Source organism: Melopsittacus undulatus, chromosome 3 (genome assembly GCF_012275295.1).
Source record: "Melopsittacus undulatus isolate bMelUnd1 chromosome 3, bMelUnd1.mat.Z, whole genome shotgun sequence".
NCBI classification, from domain to species: Eukaryota; Metazoa; Chordata; class Aves; order Psittaciformes; family Psittaculidae; genus Melopsittacus; species Melopsittacus undulatus.
Genome location: NC_047529.1, coordinates 112,241,793 through 112,257,317, shown reverse-complemented (window position 1 = coordinate 112,257,317; position 15,525 = coordinate 112,241,793). Strand labels below are relative to the sequence as shown.

The 15,525-nt window shown below is 53.8% G+C and overlaps 1 protein-coding gene across 1 annotated transcript in view; it reads right to left on the bottom strand.

The window, feature by feature from the left end:
- The window catches only part of PTK7 (protein tyrosine kinase 7 (inactive)), a 35,026-nt gene that overhangs the window by 952 nt on the left and 18,549 nt on the right, over positions 1-15,525 (bottom strand). Inside the window, exons 2-19 of the mRNA XM_034060590.1 lie at positions 12,314-12,607; positions 11,689-11,791; positions 11,039-11,229; positions 10,668-10,815; positions 9,311-9,441; positions 8,798-9,064; positions 8,454-8,587; positions 7,942-8,077; positions 7,707-7,826; positions 7,414-7,563; positions 6,986-7,136; positions 6,542-6,669; positions 5,697-5,900; positions 1,614-1,769; positions 1,225-1,457; positions 576-656; positions 344-495; positions 89-267 (exon numbers count right to left, since the gene is read on the bottom strand). Of these exons, the coding sequence (XP_033916481.1) occupies positions 89-267; positions 344-495; positions 576-656; positions 1,225-1,457; positions 1,614-1,769; positions 5,697-5,900; positions 6,542-6,669; positions 6,986-7,136; positions 7,414-7,563; positions 7,707-7,826; positions 7,942-8,077; positions 8,454-8,587; positions 8,798-9,064; positions 9,311-9,441; positions 10,668-10,815; positions 11,039-11,229; positions 11,689-11,791; positions 12,314-12,607 (2,958 nt within the window). The remainder of the gene's footprint in view (positions 1-88; positions 268-343; positions 496-575; positions 657-1,224; positions 1,458-1,613; positions 1,770-5,696; positions 5,901-6,541; positions 6,670-6,985; positions 7,137-7,413; positions 7,564-7,706; positions 7,827-7,941; positions 8,078-8,453; positions 8,588-8,797; positions 9,065-9,310; positions 9,442-10,667; positions 10,816-11,038; positions 11,230-11,688; positions 11,792-12,313; positions 12,608-15,525) is intronic.

Below are 15,525 nucleotides of genomic sequence, written 5' to 3'. Positions count from 1 at the left end.
CAGCCAGACCAGCACCATGTCAAGAGAGGGGACATTACACACTACAATAGGCTGCAATGCCAGGGACAGCACAAGGTACTCCACATACCTGCTAGGACCTCATCATCTGCCAGCGGGGCGTAGGGCATCTCCCCATGCATGAAGACCTCCCACATGAGCACCCCAAAGGACCACACATCTGACTTGGTGGAGAACTCATCTTCCAGCACAGCTTCAGGGGGCATCCAGCGCAGTGGGATCCATGCCTGGCGGAAGTGGTAGTACTCGCTGTGGGCAGAACAGGCAGGCAATGAGACTGGTGCCATTCCACCCCTCCCGTTCCCCTGCCAGGCTCCCAGCTGACCTGTTGTACACATCCTTGCTGAGGCTCAGGGATGAGACCTTGACCTGCCGCTGGGCACTGACCAGGCAGTTCCTGGCTGCCAAGTCCCGGTGCACAAACCTGCTGTTGGAGAGATGCTCCATGCCCAGGGCTACCTGTGTGCAGAGAGACACCTGACCCCAGAGAGATGTGAGCACTGGCTGCCCTCCTCACGATCCCCAGCCCCACAATGCTTCCAGAATTGCACTATCACCTTATGTTTGGTGGTGAGGGGCTGTGGCTTCAGAGACTCATCTTTGCTCTTGGAGATCCTCAGGAACTGCTTCAGGTCCCCCTAGGAGACAGACAGAAACTCAGAGGCAGCACCTCTACCTGCTGCCAGCCACATCTGTCCCTGCACAGCTGGATGTGACAGGCCCACTGATGCCCACTGGGCCATGGTCCCTGCTGGTCCTCCTGGTACCCACCCTGTAGGGCAAGCCTTCTAGACCTTAACTGGCTACGATTGAGACAAGCAGGCCTAATGTTTCCTGTTTTTTCATGCCCCAAATTGACTTTCCTTCCACAAGCTCCAGGTTCCCCATGGCAGCACTGAGCGTTCACAGCCATTCTGCGGCATGGGAGTCCCACAGCTTAATTTATTCAGCCAAGTCCTGGGCATAAACCAGAGATCAGGAGGATGTACAAGGGGACAAAGGCACCTCCAGAACTTGCAGGAGACACCCATTCACCTTGAGAGCCTCCCACACGTTGGTAACAATGGTAAGCTCAGCTGTGTCCCTCTACACCTCACTTGCCCTGTGCTGCCAGCCTGGACCATGTCACACATGCAAGCCCCTCGCCCATTCACACTTGTCCATCCCTCCTCCTCCTCAATGCAGCACTGCTGGTAGGAGCCTTACCAAGTCCACATACTCCAGCACCATGTAGTGTGGCTCTGCCTCACGGCACAGCCCCAGCAGGCGCACCACATTGGAGTGGTTCAGCTTGCCAAACATCTCTGCCTCTCGCCGGAAGTCCAGCTGCAGCTGCTCATCCCTCGTCTGCAGGCTCTTCACCAGCACCAGCGCTTCACCCTCACCATCCTCAGCACCTTTCGCCTTGGCCAGGAACACTTCACCAAACTCCCCCCTGCCTGAAGGGCACAGCAGCACATGGGAAGGCAGCATGCGTTAGGACAGCATATGTGTGGCTGCAGGGCCCCCAGTATCTCAGCACATCCAGTTTTCTGCCTAAGACATGCTGGGGTTTCCTGCTGGAGTGGGGTCAGGACCAGAGTGACGCAGCATACCCAGGGTTGTGATAGTCTGCAGGTTGGAACGTGGAAAGTGCATCTTGTCAGCAGCACTGTGCCGCTTGCTGGCCCCAGAGCTGCTCCCCAGGTTGGTCAAGGCCACTTCTTCCTGGATCTCTGCTGTCATCTGCCCATTCTGCAGCAAAGCACCACCTGCAAGCAAAGCACAAATGGCTTCAGCATCCTGCCAGGCTGTACAGAGAATGTTAAGCTGGGGATCAGCCCCTTCCGAGGCTGACACTCCAAGCAACCACAACTGACTCCAAGTACCCCAGCCTGATGTCTAGCCCCAGGCAAAAGTATGGCCTCTACACAGTTGCTCCCTCAGGTCTCAGGTCTGGCCCCATCTCTGGCAGCCCTGCAGCCACCCCTGAAATCAGATGCTTAGCAATGGCTTTGGTCCCAGAGTGAACCAGCCCCATCTGGCCTTGTCCATCCTATGGCACTCAGTCATCCCAAAGGGGCGGCTACATCCAGACTACCATTGACAAAACTCTGCAGAACAGCAGCAGCAGATTGGATGTGTGAGGCAGAGACAGAGCAAAGAGGACCCTGCTCACTATAGCCACAGCCTCTTGATGCCCAAGAGACTCTCAAATCGATCTGGCATTGGCTGCTGCAGCCTGACCCCTGCTCCTTGCTCACTTCCCAGCATGCCAGCAATGTTCACGGCCTTGATAATCTTGAGCCTGTCAGAGCAGATCAGCCTGGAGTTTCCTTTACTGCCTGGGTTAGAGCAGTGCTAGGAAGCAGCATCCTTGCAATCCACCCCTGCAAGCTTTCTGCTCAGCAACAAACTAGAAATTCTCCTGGCACAAACAAAAGCCAGTGAACAGGACAAAACATTATTACCTTAAGAAAGTAGAGAACCTTGCAATGTACAGGCAGCTTGCAAGGGAAAGAGTGTCTAGATAGCTGTAGAGATAGCAAACCTTGATTATGAATGCATTTACTGCTCATATCAGACTTTGCACCAGGAAGAAATACTTTCCAAAAGGCAGGAGTGTGAATGTAAAGCAAGGCACAGCACAAAGCTAAGGTACCTGACACACATGCAGCATCACCCTGCATTACTGTGCACACTCCATTTCAGCTAGCCCAGGGTGAGCATTAAGAAAACCCCTACCATGCAAAAGGATTTAATGACAAATTAAGTGTTGACTCAGCATGAGGTAACTCCAACAGGAATCTCACTCCCCATAATTTCCATCAAGGGGTATTGTACAGCAGCATGTGTACATGCACACTTACAATGCATGCATACAGGAAAGGTACCAGCCCATAACGACAGGGGCTTTGGCTTTGTCACAGGTAGGCTTGGAGCTGTGAAGACTGAGATATGTTGACTTAAGAACCATGGCTACTGACAGCTGTCATCTCTCACACGCTGGAATAATGTTTGCAGAAGACCATAGTGAAAAAACACCATCTATCCTATAAATCAAAGCTCGACACTACTTACACTCTCCCTGGTTTTACTCTAATTATTAGCAAGACTGTTTGACCCTGTGCTGTCTGCACTCATGACTGATAGCGTCTCAAGACCACAGCTTGAAGCCAAGATGATAATGCAAGAGAACTGCTGCAACTGTGCCAAGAAAACACAAGAGGCTGCAGAGTGAGCATGCTGCCACTGAGAGACAGCACCAGCAAGCAGCAACAACAGGCACTTCCAAGAACAAACATCCCTGTGTTTCACAGAGGCTTGACAAGATAGTTGGTAACAAAGGGACTGCAAAAAGGAGCAGGAAGTTTAGGCTGTGGGATACCTGAATTAGAGGGGAACCAAGTGTCGAGGAGCTGCCTGCTTTGCCCCCCTGACTGCAACACCTTAGCATCTTCTGGAGGAACAGACACAGCCACGCTACCCTGGACAAATTAGCACGTGCCAACAGAGAAATCAAACGCTCCCATCAGTCCCCACAGCCCTGAATCCCCACAAATGCCATGTCTGTATTCACCCCAAAAAAGCAGAACAGTCAGAGGGATGCCAAGAGCAAACACCCTTGTTACAATGAATGTGGCACACCAAGGACGTGACCTTGGAAGATGATTGACTTGTAAGGAGTGCATTGATCCATAGGAAATCCATAGGAATGATCCACTGCAAATCCATACGAAGGTCAAATCTGTCAGGATCCTCAGGAAAAGTCAAGTGCTGAGATACTTCAGGTCACCCAGCTAAAGAGGGAGCAAAATCAAAAGGAGGAAAAGAGACACATCTTTGAAGACCACGGTGAAGGAGGTGACTCCACTGGAGCTGACAGCAAACAAATCGCTTCTGCAGAGAGGCTATGGAAGTACCAAAAAGGAGTGCAGACATGTGGGCAGCTGGGTCTGCTTGTAGCACTGAGGATGCATCTCTCTGACAGCTAAACTGTTTCCAAATGAAGGGAATAAGAAGAGGCAAACTCTGGCAGAATAAAAAGAAAAACATAACAGACCAAAATAAAAACCTGAAATGACCTCAAAAGAGATTAAAACAAATCCTTTCATGGGAAGAGGATGCTGGCCAGAGCCTGGTGGCACAAGTGAGCTGCCAACCTTCCCAACAGGAAGAGCTCACAGCAGTGACAGCAGCAGAGCACGAAGCTGCAGAGATGCTCCTGCATCCCTGTTCTCAGGAGGTTCCCCACAGCCAGACCTTTGGCTCTGTTCAAAGCACCAATAAAGGAGAAATAAAACAGGAGACAAACCCAGCAGTGATGTTTTGCCAGGACCTCAAAGCAACTCCCCCCCAGATCAGGATGTGGTTGTGTGCTGGAGAACTGGAGGGAGAAGCACAGCATCTGCATTCACAGACATCTCCCACCATCCCCTGAATCACAGGGGGAGATACAGGGAATTATCATTGCAGCAAACTCAACTGCACCACATCACTTCTAAGTCCTCACTGGTATCAGTGGTGCAAGGACAACAATGATGTCAGGAGAAAGAGCTGAAACAGCTTTTGGAAATGAAAATGATGCCCCAGATCTCTTGGGTTCACTGGAGGAGTCACACAGCTCATGCACAGTGGGGACCCAGTTTAATCTGTTTGCGGGGTCTCACGGAAACAGCTGTTAAAAAGCAGCTCAGCTGCCACAGGACAGGAGGGAACATCCTCCAGTGGACACACAGAAGGTAGGAGCCAGGGTAGTACAATGTGCTGCCAACATGGAAGGAGTGCTGCTGCCAGCTCTTTGCCAAAGCCACCGACTTAGCCAGTGTAAAAGCACAGGCCAGCTGTGGCCAGCTGCAGAGGGATGCTGAGCACTTGGAGATGCAGAGATACAACATGAGGCCTGAGGAAAGCAACCCTGATGTCCTACCGACAGTGGGGGCTCAGCCCTGAGCTGCCTGCTTGCTTTTTCCAGAGAGAGCTGTGGACAGGGAACTGAAGCCAGTGGCACAGCTGGGAACAGGACACAGCACAGCTGTGCCACTGCAAAGCTGGATGCACTAAATCCTGCCTGGGGCTCCCTGCTTCTGAAAGGTGACAGCGCAACCAGAAGAGGCATTTGCAAGAACAATCAGACATAGAGAAGATCTGCGTGCTCCAGTGCAGAGCTAATAGGTGACAAGCTTGAAAAGCAGGAAGAGAATATTTAGATAACCTCTTATGCTCCAGAAGTTCTTGTTGGATAATGCTGTAGATGCTCAAAGCTTATATGGGCTTCAGAGATAACAGTGTGAGTTCCCAGCAGAATTCAGCGCTGTTCAGTGACGTCTTCCCTCCGGCACCAGAGCAGATGAAGTGTGATCTGAACAGGCCAGCAGGGTACCACTATTTTATTACATTGCTATAGGGATACACTCCTCCCCTCGGCAAAGGGTGTATGTGATGCCAAGTAAGGCTGCTGGAAAGCAGGAGCAATACATAACTCAGCAGACAGAGATGACCATGGCGTGGGACTGGGATGGAGGTTTCACACCAACTTGCCTATTTCTCACCTGGCAGCGGGTCTCCGCCAACAGCCATAGCAAAAAACAAGAGCAAGAGACTCCAAGGGTAAAGAGGAGTTTCCTTTTCCCCTTGGAGCTCCCTGCCCCATAGCCCCTCCCAGGTGAAGCCCCCAGCCCTTGGGGTGCCAGCCTCACCATTCAGACACTCCATTTCAGGCTCCTCGCCCTCTGGGTGCTTCTTCAGCCTCTTGGCTTTTCTTCGCTTCTTACAGTAGAACATCAGCCCCAGCACGATAATGATGTAGGCAACAGCTGCCCCCACTGAAAGCCCAATGGTCTGGATCATCTTGTAGGGGGTGTGGCTGCCAGGTCCCTCATCCTCTTCTGCTGCTGGTTTGTCTGGGGGCAGAGAGAACCAATCCCATGAGAAATGCTGAGGATTTCCCAAATCCTGCCCAGGAATGTGCTGGAGGAATGAGAAAAGCCTCCTCTGTGGCTGTGGCCACCTCCTCCCCCAGACTGCACTTTATCCTCACAGGGATGCTGCCTTAACACTCTAAGCAGGCATGACCTGGCCTGCAGCACCCACTGGTGGAATGAGAATTCCAGACTGGTTTGGGCTGGAAGGGACCTCAAAGCTCATCCAGTTCCAACCCCTGCCACAGGCAGGGACACCTTCCACTAGAGCAGATTGCTCCAAGCCCTGTCCAGTCTGGCCTTGAACACTGCCAGGGATGGGGCAGCCACAGCTTCTCTGGGCACCCTGTGCCAGGGCCTCAGCACCCTCACAGGGAAGAGTTTCTTCCTAATGTCTCATCTCAGTCTCCCCTCTGTCAGGTTGAAGCCATTCCCTTGTCCTGTCCCTACAGGCCCTTGTCAAAAGCCTCTCTACAGACTCTTGTAAGTCCCCTTTAAGCACTGGAAGACTGTTACAAGGTCTTCCCAGAGCCTTCCCTCCTCCTGTCAGAGAGAAGCATCAGGGAGAATCAGGGCCTAGAGCTGCTGTGGAGGCAATGTCCTGACGCAGGGGACCCCCTTACCTACGACGTAGAGGAAGGCCTCGCGGTGCTTGATGTTGCAGCTATTGCCAGCAATACACGTGTATTTCCCCGAGTCCTCAGTGGTGACATCGTAAATCACAAGGGAGCCATTGGGCATTATCTGAATCCTGCCAAACACACAGAGCCCTTCGCACATCCCAGAGGGCTGAGGCAGGCTTGGGGCACCTGCAGCCTCAGCTCCCCAGGTGCCTCAGCCCCATGTCCCCAGTGCAACCATCCTGAATCTCAGGCTGTGCAATGCTCAAGAAGAAATGGTTGCAGCTCAACTGCAGCACAGCAGGCTGCAGAATGGGTAACCCTGGGACACAGAGACAACTGACAGCGAGACCCCCAGGATGGGAACCCAAGACCACGCCATCAGCTCGGTAAGCATGGGAAGCACCCTGCTGCAACACGTTTCTGTTTGGAATGGAGGCTGTGTACCTGGGCAGGAGCTTGCCAGGATCCAAAATCTTGTCCTTTCCTTTCCACTGGATGTGTGGCACAGGGTCCCCCTCTGCCTGGCACTGGAACATGGCTGTGTGCCCCTGGTAGACTGTCGTGGGCTCTGGTTCTAACTTGAAGGTGACGTAAACTGAAGGCAGAGAGGTGAACAGGAATGCTGTCAGCTCCTGGGAATGTTGCTGACCCCCCACAAGGGAGCAGGGCCAGCACTGACACAGGGACACATGCCTTCTGGAGCTGTATGCAAAGCACTGACAAACCAGACACTCAAGTGCCATGGAGCAGAGCTTGGGGTCAGGCCAGACATTTCTCTCTCTGCAGGGATATGCCAGTTGGGTGCCACTGAGGCAAATCCACTGCAAGGCCAGCACAGCAGGAAACCCACCTGCCTACCATTGAGCTCTCACCTGCTACCACGAGCTGCACGGTGGCACGGATCTCTCCCTGCGGGCTGTTGGAAGCGATGCATGTGTAGTTTCCCGAGTCACTCCTGCTCACCTTGTGGAAGGACAAGATGCCAGCATTGTGGCTGACGTGGGATGGCAGGCTGCTCCCATCTGCAGGGCACGAGAAGAGCAGTCATACATGAAGCACCAGGCAACCATAGCACTGCTGCTTCACCCACATTTGAGATGAGCCAGTGCAAAGTTCCTGGGACCCCAGGTCAGGAACAGACATATCACATCCAGGTTCCCCTTACCTGTTTTAGTCCACTGGATGGTGGGTTTTTCCCTGCCAGTGGCTGAGCAGGACACTGTAACCTCCTTATCAAACTCCATGCACTGCAGTGGCTGGGGCGGTGGGGTGAACTTCAGCTTCTCTGCAAGAGACAAGAGTGCTGTTAACCCCTGCAGCTGCAGAAGGCGTTTGAGGTGGAGGCATCACGACTGCACCCTGACAGGCAAAGGGAGGATGTGGAGTGCTCATCAGCCTACCCAGCACGTGCACCCGTGCGTATCCCTCGATGCTGCCTGCCGGTGTGCTGCTCACACACTTGTACATGGTCCCATCATACACCTCCACGTTGTTGATGCGCAGGGTCCCATTCTCAGAGATCTCAAACCGTGAGTCCTGCACAGAGGGAAGGAAGGAGCAGTGTAGAAATGTCACCAGCCCTGGGCTTGGACCTTGCTGGTGGAAGCTGATCCTCCATGTGCCCACACCATGCCTCAGATAGACACAGCTCTGCTGAGGCTCACACTGAGAACTGAAACAACCTACAGTGACATCTCTGTTGCCACTGCCTCAAAAGCACAGGATCACCCACCAACCAAGCGGCTAGAGACAGCAGCTGTTCACCCATACACCAATATGATGGATGGTGTCCAGAACATGGCCACAGTGGGGGTGAAAAGGATGCTTTCCCTTCCCAGGAGCAGGGAAAGGAGCTGAGCAGATGCCCAGAAGAAGTGTCCATGAGTGGCAGGGCCTTGCCCCATGGCCTCACCTCCGAGATGGAGACGCCGTTGCGGTACCAGGTGACTGTGGGTTTCAGGGAGGCCTTGCTGAGGCAGTGCAGGTATCCTGGCTTGCTCTCCTCCAGCTGGCTGTCCTTGGGCATCTCCACCCACTTGGGTACCGCTGGGCACAGAGGAGGGGGGTTACACCGGTCACTCACCACCCCCCTGGCCAGCACCAGCACAAACCAGACAGCTGGTCTGCACCAGCCACAGGGCCCCACAGCCCAGCCATGAGACAGATGCCTCTCTGTATCAGTGATGTGCCATCCCACCCAGCTCATCCCAAACCAGCCCCATTCTCTGTCCCAGCCCTGCTTGGAAAGCTGCCTACTAGCCACAGTGATGCTCAGCTCCTGTTTCTTCTCTCCAGCCTTGTTGGCAGCGTGGCACGTATAGGTCCCTGCATCCATCTCGGTGATACTGGTGAAAACAAGCTGCTCCGCTTCTTGGTGCACCCTGCCAGTGGTGGGAACCCGTTCGTGGTTCCTCTCCCACCACACTTGGGGTGTGGGTATGCCTCGTGGGGCTGTGCAAGCCACGCGGTGCCCCTGGTTCGCTGTCAACACCTTTGGGGAGAAGGGTGCCATTTCGTCGATCTCTGAGAGGAGCAAGAGAGAGCAGGGCTCAGACAGGGTGGAAACGCAGTGTAACCAACTCACCAGCATCATCACTGGAACCACCAGCCAAGGGAGAGAGCACACAAGCTCTCATGCGTGCAGCAAGGAGGAGTCACTTCACAGATAAACCAAGCACTCCATGCACTGATCCATTGTCACACAGCTCCAGAGTGACACTGCAACTCTGGAACCCATTGCCCACCCTGCCAGCAGCCCCAGGACCTCACCTGCTAGCCGCAGAGTCGCCTTCAGCACAAGAGCTTTCCCCCTCTGCCCGTGGCCAACGCACTTATAGACACCGGTGCTGCGAGCCCTCACTTGGGTGATCAGGAGGGAGCCATTGGCGAACACAGTGGTCCTGGGCACATGGGGAGAGGCAGGAGTCAGTGGGCATTTCTGCAGGACATGGGCCAGAGCCACAGCCCTGCGGTGTCTTACATTAGCCCGTGAAACCAGGAGGGAGGCTTTGGGTCAAGTTAAAGCTTCCCAGTGCATGAGGGACAGCATGCAAACATGGAGATGGTGGGACATGTGCTTCATACAGGAAATGACTGAACACACGTCTATTTCTTGGAAAATCATAGAATCATTTCTGTTGGAAAATACCTTTAAGGTCACTGAGTCCAACTGTTAACCAAGCACTGCCAAGCCCACCACTAAACCATGTCCCTAAGTGCAACATGTACACATCTCTGAAATGCCTCTAAGGACAGTGATTCCACCACTTCCCTGGGCAGCCTGTTCCAATGCCTGAAAACCCTTTTGAGGAAGACATTTTTCCCACTATCCAGTCTAACCTTCCCCTGGCACAACTCGAGGCTGTTTCCTCTCAAAAGAGCTGGCTCCCACCAAGAGATGCCTCAAGTCTGGTGGGTGCATCACCAAAACGGGCAGCACCCAACACTGGGACAGCCAGGAAAGGGAGGAGGGGGCACAAGGTGGCGCCTGGGAGCTGCCAGGCCACTGGGCATCTGGTGGCGCTTGCTATCTGTCTGAAACATCCCAGGCTCCAGGATCACCATCTCCAGGGTCTGGGAGATGTCCCCAGCTCTGGGCATGACCCCACACATAGGTGTCTGAGGCTCAGAAATAGTGCTGGCGCTGGGGATCACCATGCACGTGTATCTGGAGGTACAAGCAAGCCACAGGCTCAGTGCTCACTGGGGATCACCAGCTCTGGACATCTGGTTCTGGGACATGTCCCTCACTCTGGGAATTGTCCTAAATGGGTGTCTGGGGCTTAAGCTGGCTCTGGCTCCACTAAATTGCCACACACGGACATTTGGGACAGGGAGACATCCCCAACTCTGGGGATCGTCATATGTGGACATCTAGGACTGACAGCCCCAGAGACCCATTGGAGGACAAACTGCTTGCCGAGTCCTATGCTGATAAAGGCCATGCACAAGTGCCATGGCCCTGCTAAACCCAAGCCAGCCAAGCTGAGAAACCAGTCCCACTGGCCAGCCTGATGTTGAATGCTCGCCCTCAGGTACAGCCAGGGTTTGGCAGTTCTCTGTTGCTTGTGGAACACAGTGGCCCCTCTCCTCCCAGCCCTGCCCACATCACTGCAGTCCCTGTTACTTGGATCTATTGGTGATGGGGCTGTCTTCAAAGAGCCACTCCTGCGTAGGGGGGGGCACAGCTGCAAACTGGCAGTCAAACATGGCTTCTTCATTCTTGGTCACAATGAGATCCTGTGGGATGATCACCGCCTGGGGAAAGCTCTCATCTGCAATGGCAGAGACCACAGGAGGGTGAGAAGGGCAGATATCCCTCACCAGAGCTCTCACAAAAGAGCTGAGAGCACTCTGTGAGCCCCATGGAGGCAGATGTGCCAGCATGGCTGCAGTTATGCAGCCAGAGCCAGAAACACATCAAACCTGCTGCTGGACTGAAAATTCCCTTATCCAATTCTAAATACCCCAGCCCTGAGCACTGAGAACACCACTCACCGATGATATTAATGGTGAAGTTGTTATGGCTGCAGACGAAGCCGACGGCACTGCGGGCACAGCAGTAATAGAGACCATTGTCGTCGGGGCTGGCGCTCTGCAGGGTCAGGGTTCGCTCCTTGTTGCTGACAGAATAGGTGCTGCGGCCGTCGGGAATCGGGGTACCATCCCGAAACCACTGCCATGTGGGGCTGCAAGACAGAGGCAAGAGGGTGACCAAGTGCTGGGCACCAGCAGGGCTCCCCAGAGAGCATGTGTGCAGAGGAGACAGCCCAGAGATGGCCCATTTCCCTGGCTCTCCGTCCCCACGGCTGGCCCCGACACAGACACTAAGCCATGAGACATGCAGCCAAGAGGACGGGACATGATTGTAAAGCAACGTAGTGACCGCAGCACACCAAGCAGCTCAGCGACCGGACTGTGACAGCCCGTCCTTACTGTGCTCCTCGCTACGCGGCTCCGAGGAGGCCGTTTGCCTTCTCCCCCGGTGCTCAGCCACAGGCTCAATCAATCCTGCCTTTCGCCTTCCCTAGACTCTACTGAGTCCTCATAGGAGAGAGGAGAGAAAGACAGAGAGAGGGGAGAAGAGCACGCAGCGAAGCTGCAGGAAGACCCCCGGCAGGGTCTGCTCCTCGGGAGGCATCCCTTACCGCGGGTGGCCGTCGATGTGACACCGCAGCACCACAGTGGAGGAGGGCTGGACCTCAGCTATGCTGGCCGGCTGCTTCAGCACCACACTGCCTGTCTCAATCCCTGTGGGATCAAAGAATAACAACACAGCTGGTTCCCGGGTCGATGCCAACTCTGTAATAACCAGAGCAGGCAATAAAGGCACAAGCATGCTTAGAAACACATAAGCCCTCCAACCAGCATGGAGTAAAGGGACACCCACCATGTAAATGTCCCACTTTGCTCTGCGTGACTGTTCTCTGAGGGATAACAGGGGCTCTGAAAGGATCTGCAGTGCTCATGGCACACTTAGTGCAGTTACATCTCCATTTCATATAGACAAATGGGAGACAGGAGAAATCAGCTCTGACAGCCTTAGGGATATCAAAAGGCACAAGCAGCCTAGAGCGCATGAAGGATGTGGTAGCTGGAGAGGAATCCTACTTGCACAGGTCACGGCATCGGATCTGTCTGACCACCACTCCCACACCCATTAGCAGGCAAAGCTGTTTCCAGTCCCAGGCCCTCTCAAGAGAGCTTTGCCCTGTCCACACTGGGAAGCAGCAGGTTGTGCTATCTGCTTGGCTGCCCTCGCCCCACACTCACACTTGATATTGAAAGATGCATTGGCTGTACGAGCCTCCTCCCCAGTGAGCAAGTTCCTGGCTACACACTGGAAGTCCCCAGCATCCCTGTGCCGATCGACAGCAGCGAACTGGAGGTTGCTGCCTTCCTTGAAGCGCTGCTCCGTGTCCTGAACGGGAAGACCATTCTGCAGCCACTCGAACTCCACATGTGCGGGCTCCTCCACCTCACAGCGGAGGATGGCACTGCGGCCGTGCAGGGCGTCCTGGGAGTATGGCTCCTTGGTGAAGAGGATCGCTGCCCGAGCCCCCACAGCTGTGAGACACAGAGAGCATGGTTAGGGCATGGGTGAGGGGACCAGGCAAGCATGTGCTGGTCCCAAGGGTCTCCAGACAGCCAAACCCACTGTGTTAGGAGACATGGACCCAAAGCACATCTGACAAAACCAGTCCTCAGTGGTTCCCAGGGGCATCAGGAGGATGCTTCCCTGACCCACTCACTACTGAGCGCTGCACTTCCAGCCTGAGCAGAGGTGTCTGGCAGTGTATGAGCCAGGAAATCAGTCACCAAAGCATTAAGAGAGCAAACAGCTTCCTGGGCAGTTCAGGTGTTTCTTTGAGCTCCTCTTCTCCTGGTTTCTGGGACATGTCCCAAGTCCCAGCCATGCACCAAGACTGCCCCAGATCACAACACCTATGTATTGCTTCCGGGTTTTCCTAAAGCTTCTCTCCCTGGAATCACATCTCCATCCCACCTCCACATCCTCAGAAATTACTCAGAATAAAACCTGGTCTGGTACAAGGATTTCCAATGGGAATAAACACAGCAGGAGGGGATGCAGCCGTGACACACACCCCTGCTCGAGCTGGGGAATCAACCCACTCGCAAGGAGGAGCGGCAAAATGAAACTGCAGTGGTTGACCTCAGGGTCTGACAGTGGCTGTGGGATGGCTCTGGAGGACCAGGAGCATCTCTGCAGTGGTGGAAGCTGAAGAATCCTCCTTCACACACTAACCCCCACCCAAGAGCTCAGGGTCCTATGGACAGAGCAGCCAGCGCTTCCCTCGGCACTGCATGACACAGCTGCAGAGGCTTCAGGAAGGGGCTGCCTGGATGGGTTATGTGAGCAGATCAGAGCCCACCGAAGGGCAGCAGCTCCTCTTCGGAAGCTCAGCCACATCTCCCTGAGTGGTGCTTGTCTAAAAGCCTGGTAAAGGGACACTGTTTGACAGGACATCTCAGTAACCCAGAGCTAAGGGTAAGGGATCCTATGCTGAAGGGGATGTTTTGAAGGGGACATCTAGATCACCACATTCCAGGAAGTCTCAGGAGCCCTTTCCATGCTGGAAAGCCTTTGGAGGTTGTCACTGAGCGTAAGCACCAAGCAAAGCCTCTCCTGCCTGCAGTGCTTATGGGCACCCCACTGCCAACCACACACTTCCAGCACAGCCAGCCCATGCTCTCCTGCACACAGCAACCGTGAGGCATAACAGAGGTGCTCATGCAGCGCTGCTGCTCCCCAGGATGAGGGTCCAGTGAGGAGCAGGGGCACCTCAGCCTGTGTCTGTTAACACACTTTCCAGAGGCATACTCCACAGAGAGCAATAAAGCCACAAAAGCCTGACTTTCTACCTTCAGCATCTCACTGCGCCATTGACTGTGGTGTGCAGGCAACATCCCCAGGGCACTGGCCCCAGCCGGGTTAAGTCCCACTCTCACAGCATTTGTCAATTGCATACAAAGCATTCAAGGCCACTGGGAGTAGCCACAGACTGACCCCTGTGGCCTGAACGACAGAGCTGCAGACAATGCCTGAAGTCCTGCCTACTGGATCCCATATTGAGCTAAGCCCCATCAGCACGCTGTGCTCAAAGGGTCAGCATGTCCAGTGAAGTTTCCACCATCAGCTACCATGCACCTACCCAGATGGCCACCACCCATTGGTGTGTGACAGCTGTTAATAAACACCACAGGATGAACACATGCCCCAAGGTGATAATGTGCAGGAATGTATGGTCTTACATAGGTACACACCTCTTGTTTCCCACACATCAGATCCAGCTCACCAAAAGCATGCAGCAAGGTGGCAACCACCCAACCCCATGCAAACACAGCTACATGCTCAATAGCACAACCCCAGAGTACCAGGAGCTGAACCTATCCTAAACCAGGCTGCTGGGACAGACAGACAGACAGGAACAAAAGGGAACAGGACACTCAAATCCAGTCAGGTCTGAACCTAAAAGGAGCTGGGTCTGCTCTCTTCCACAGGTATTCTTCAGGGCACCGGGCACATGTCCATCAAACCACACCTGTATAGCATAAATCACATGCAAGGTGGCAGTGTTAGGAGAGTTCATGAAGGAGATGGATCAGTTCTGCTCTTGGGATCTCAGCATCCCAGAACTTTTCCCAGTCTACTGGTCATGCTGCTGCTGGAGTTAGTGATGCTTCTCTAAAGGCACAGGCCATTAAGGTATTAAGATGTGATATCTTAAATTAGATGCGCTTCTATCATTACACTGTCAGCATTAGCAGTGTAACACTAACCAGCAGTGGAACCACTTCTGCCCATCACTGCCAGCACAACAGCATTTCAGTTGGTGCTGGTCAGCCAAGAGCTTCAGCAGCCTTGTCCAATGCATCCTGCTGCTCCAGCATCCCCCACATCCAGGCAGGAGGATGTGGCTCTGCGGACAAGGGATGTGATGAAGGCTTGGCACAAGCTCCACATGGGAAGCAGGTGTCAGGAAGCATTGGGACATAGCTCCTTGGTGAGACAGAAGGAAGTATTTATGTCCTTATCTGCCATCCTGGGGAAAATGGGAATTTCGGCTCAGGTGTGGTCCCCATGATGAATGCCTCATGAGCACAAGTGCCAAAGCAAACCGGGATAAGTAAGTGTTAAAGTGCAGTAAGAGCAACAACCCTGTGTTTTGTTTTCACAATAGCATCACGGTGCCATGGATGGACTGGCTGCACATGGCTGGAAACCATGGTCCCAATCATATACCAGATTTGAGCTGTAAGGAAAAACCAGTAGTAGCCAAATACAGTCTAGACATTTTGGGGTGGCAAACATCAGAAACCCAGGGCTGGACACAGCTTTCCACAGCACTCTAAATCCAGAGCACCAGGGCCAGTGTTCAGAGATGGGAAGTGCTGCACTTGCCCATAAAAGCTCCACAGCCCTGATCCAGGAAATGATTGCAGTCAGTGGGGTTCTAACATAC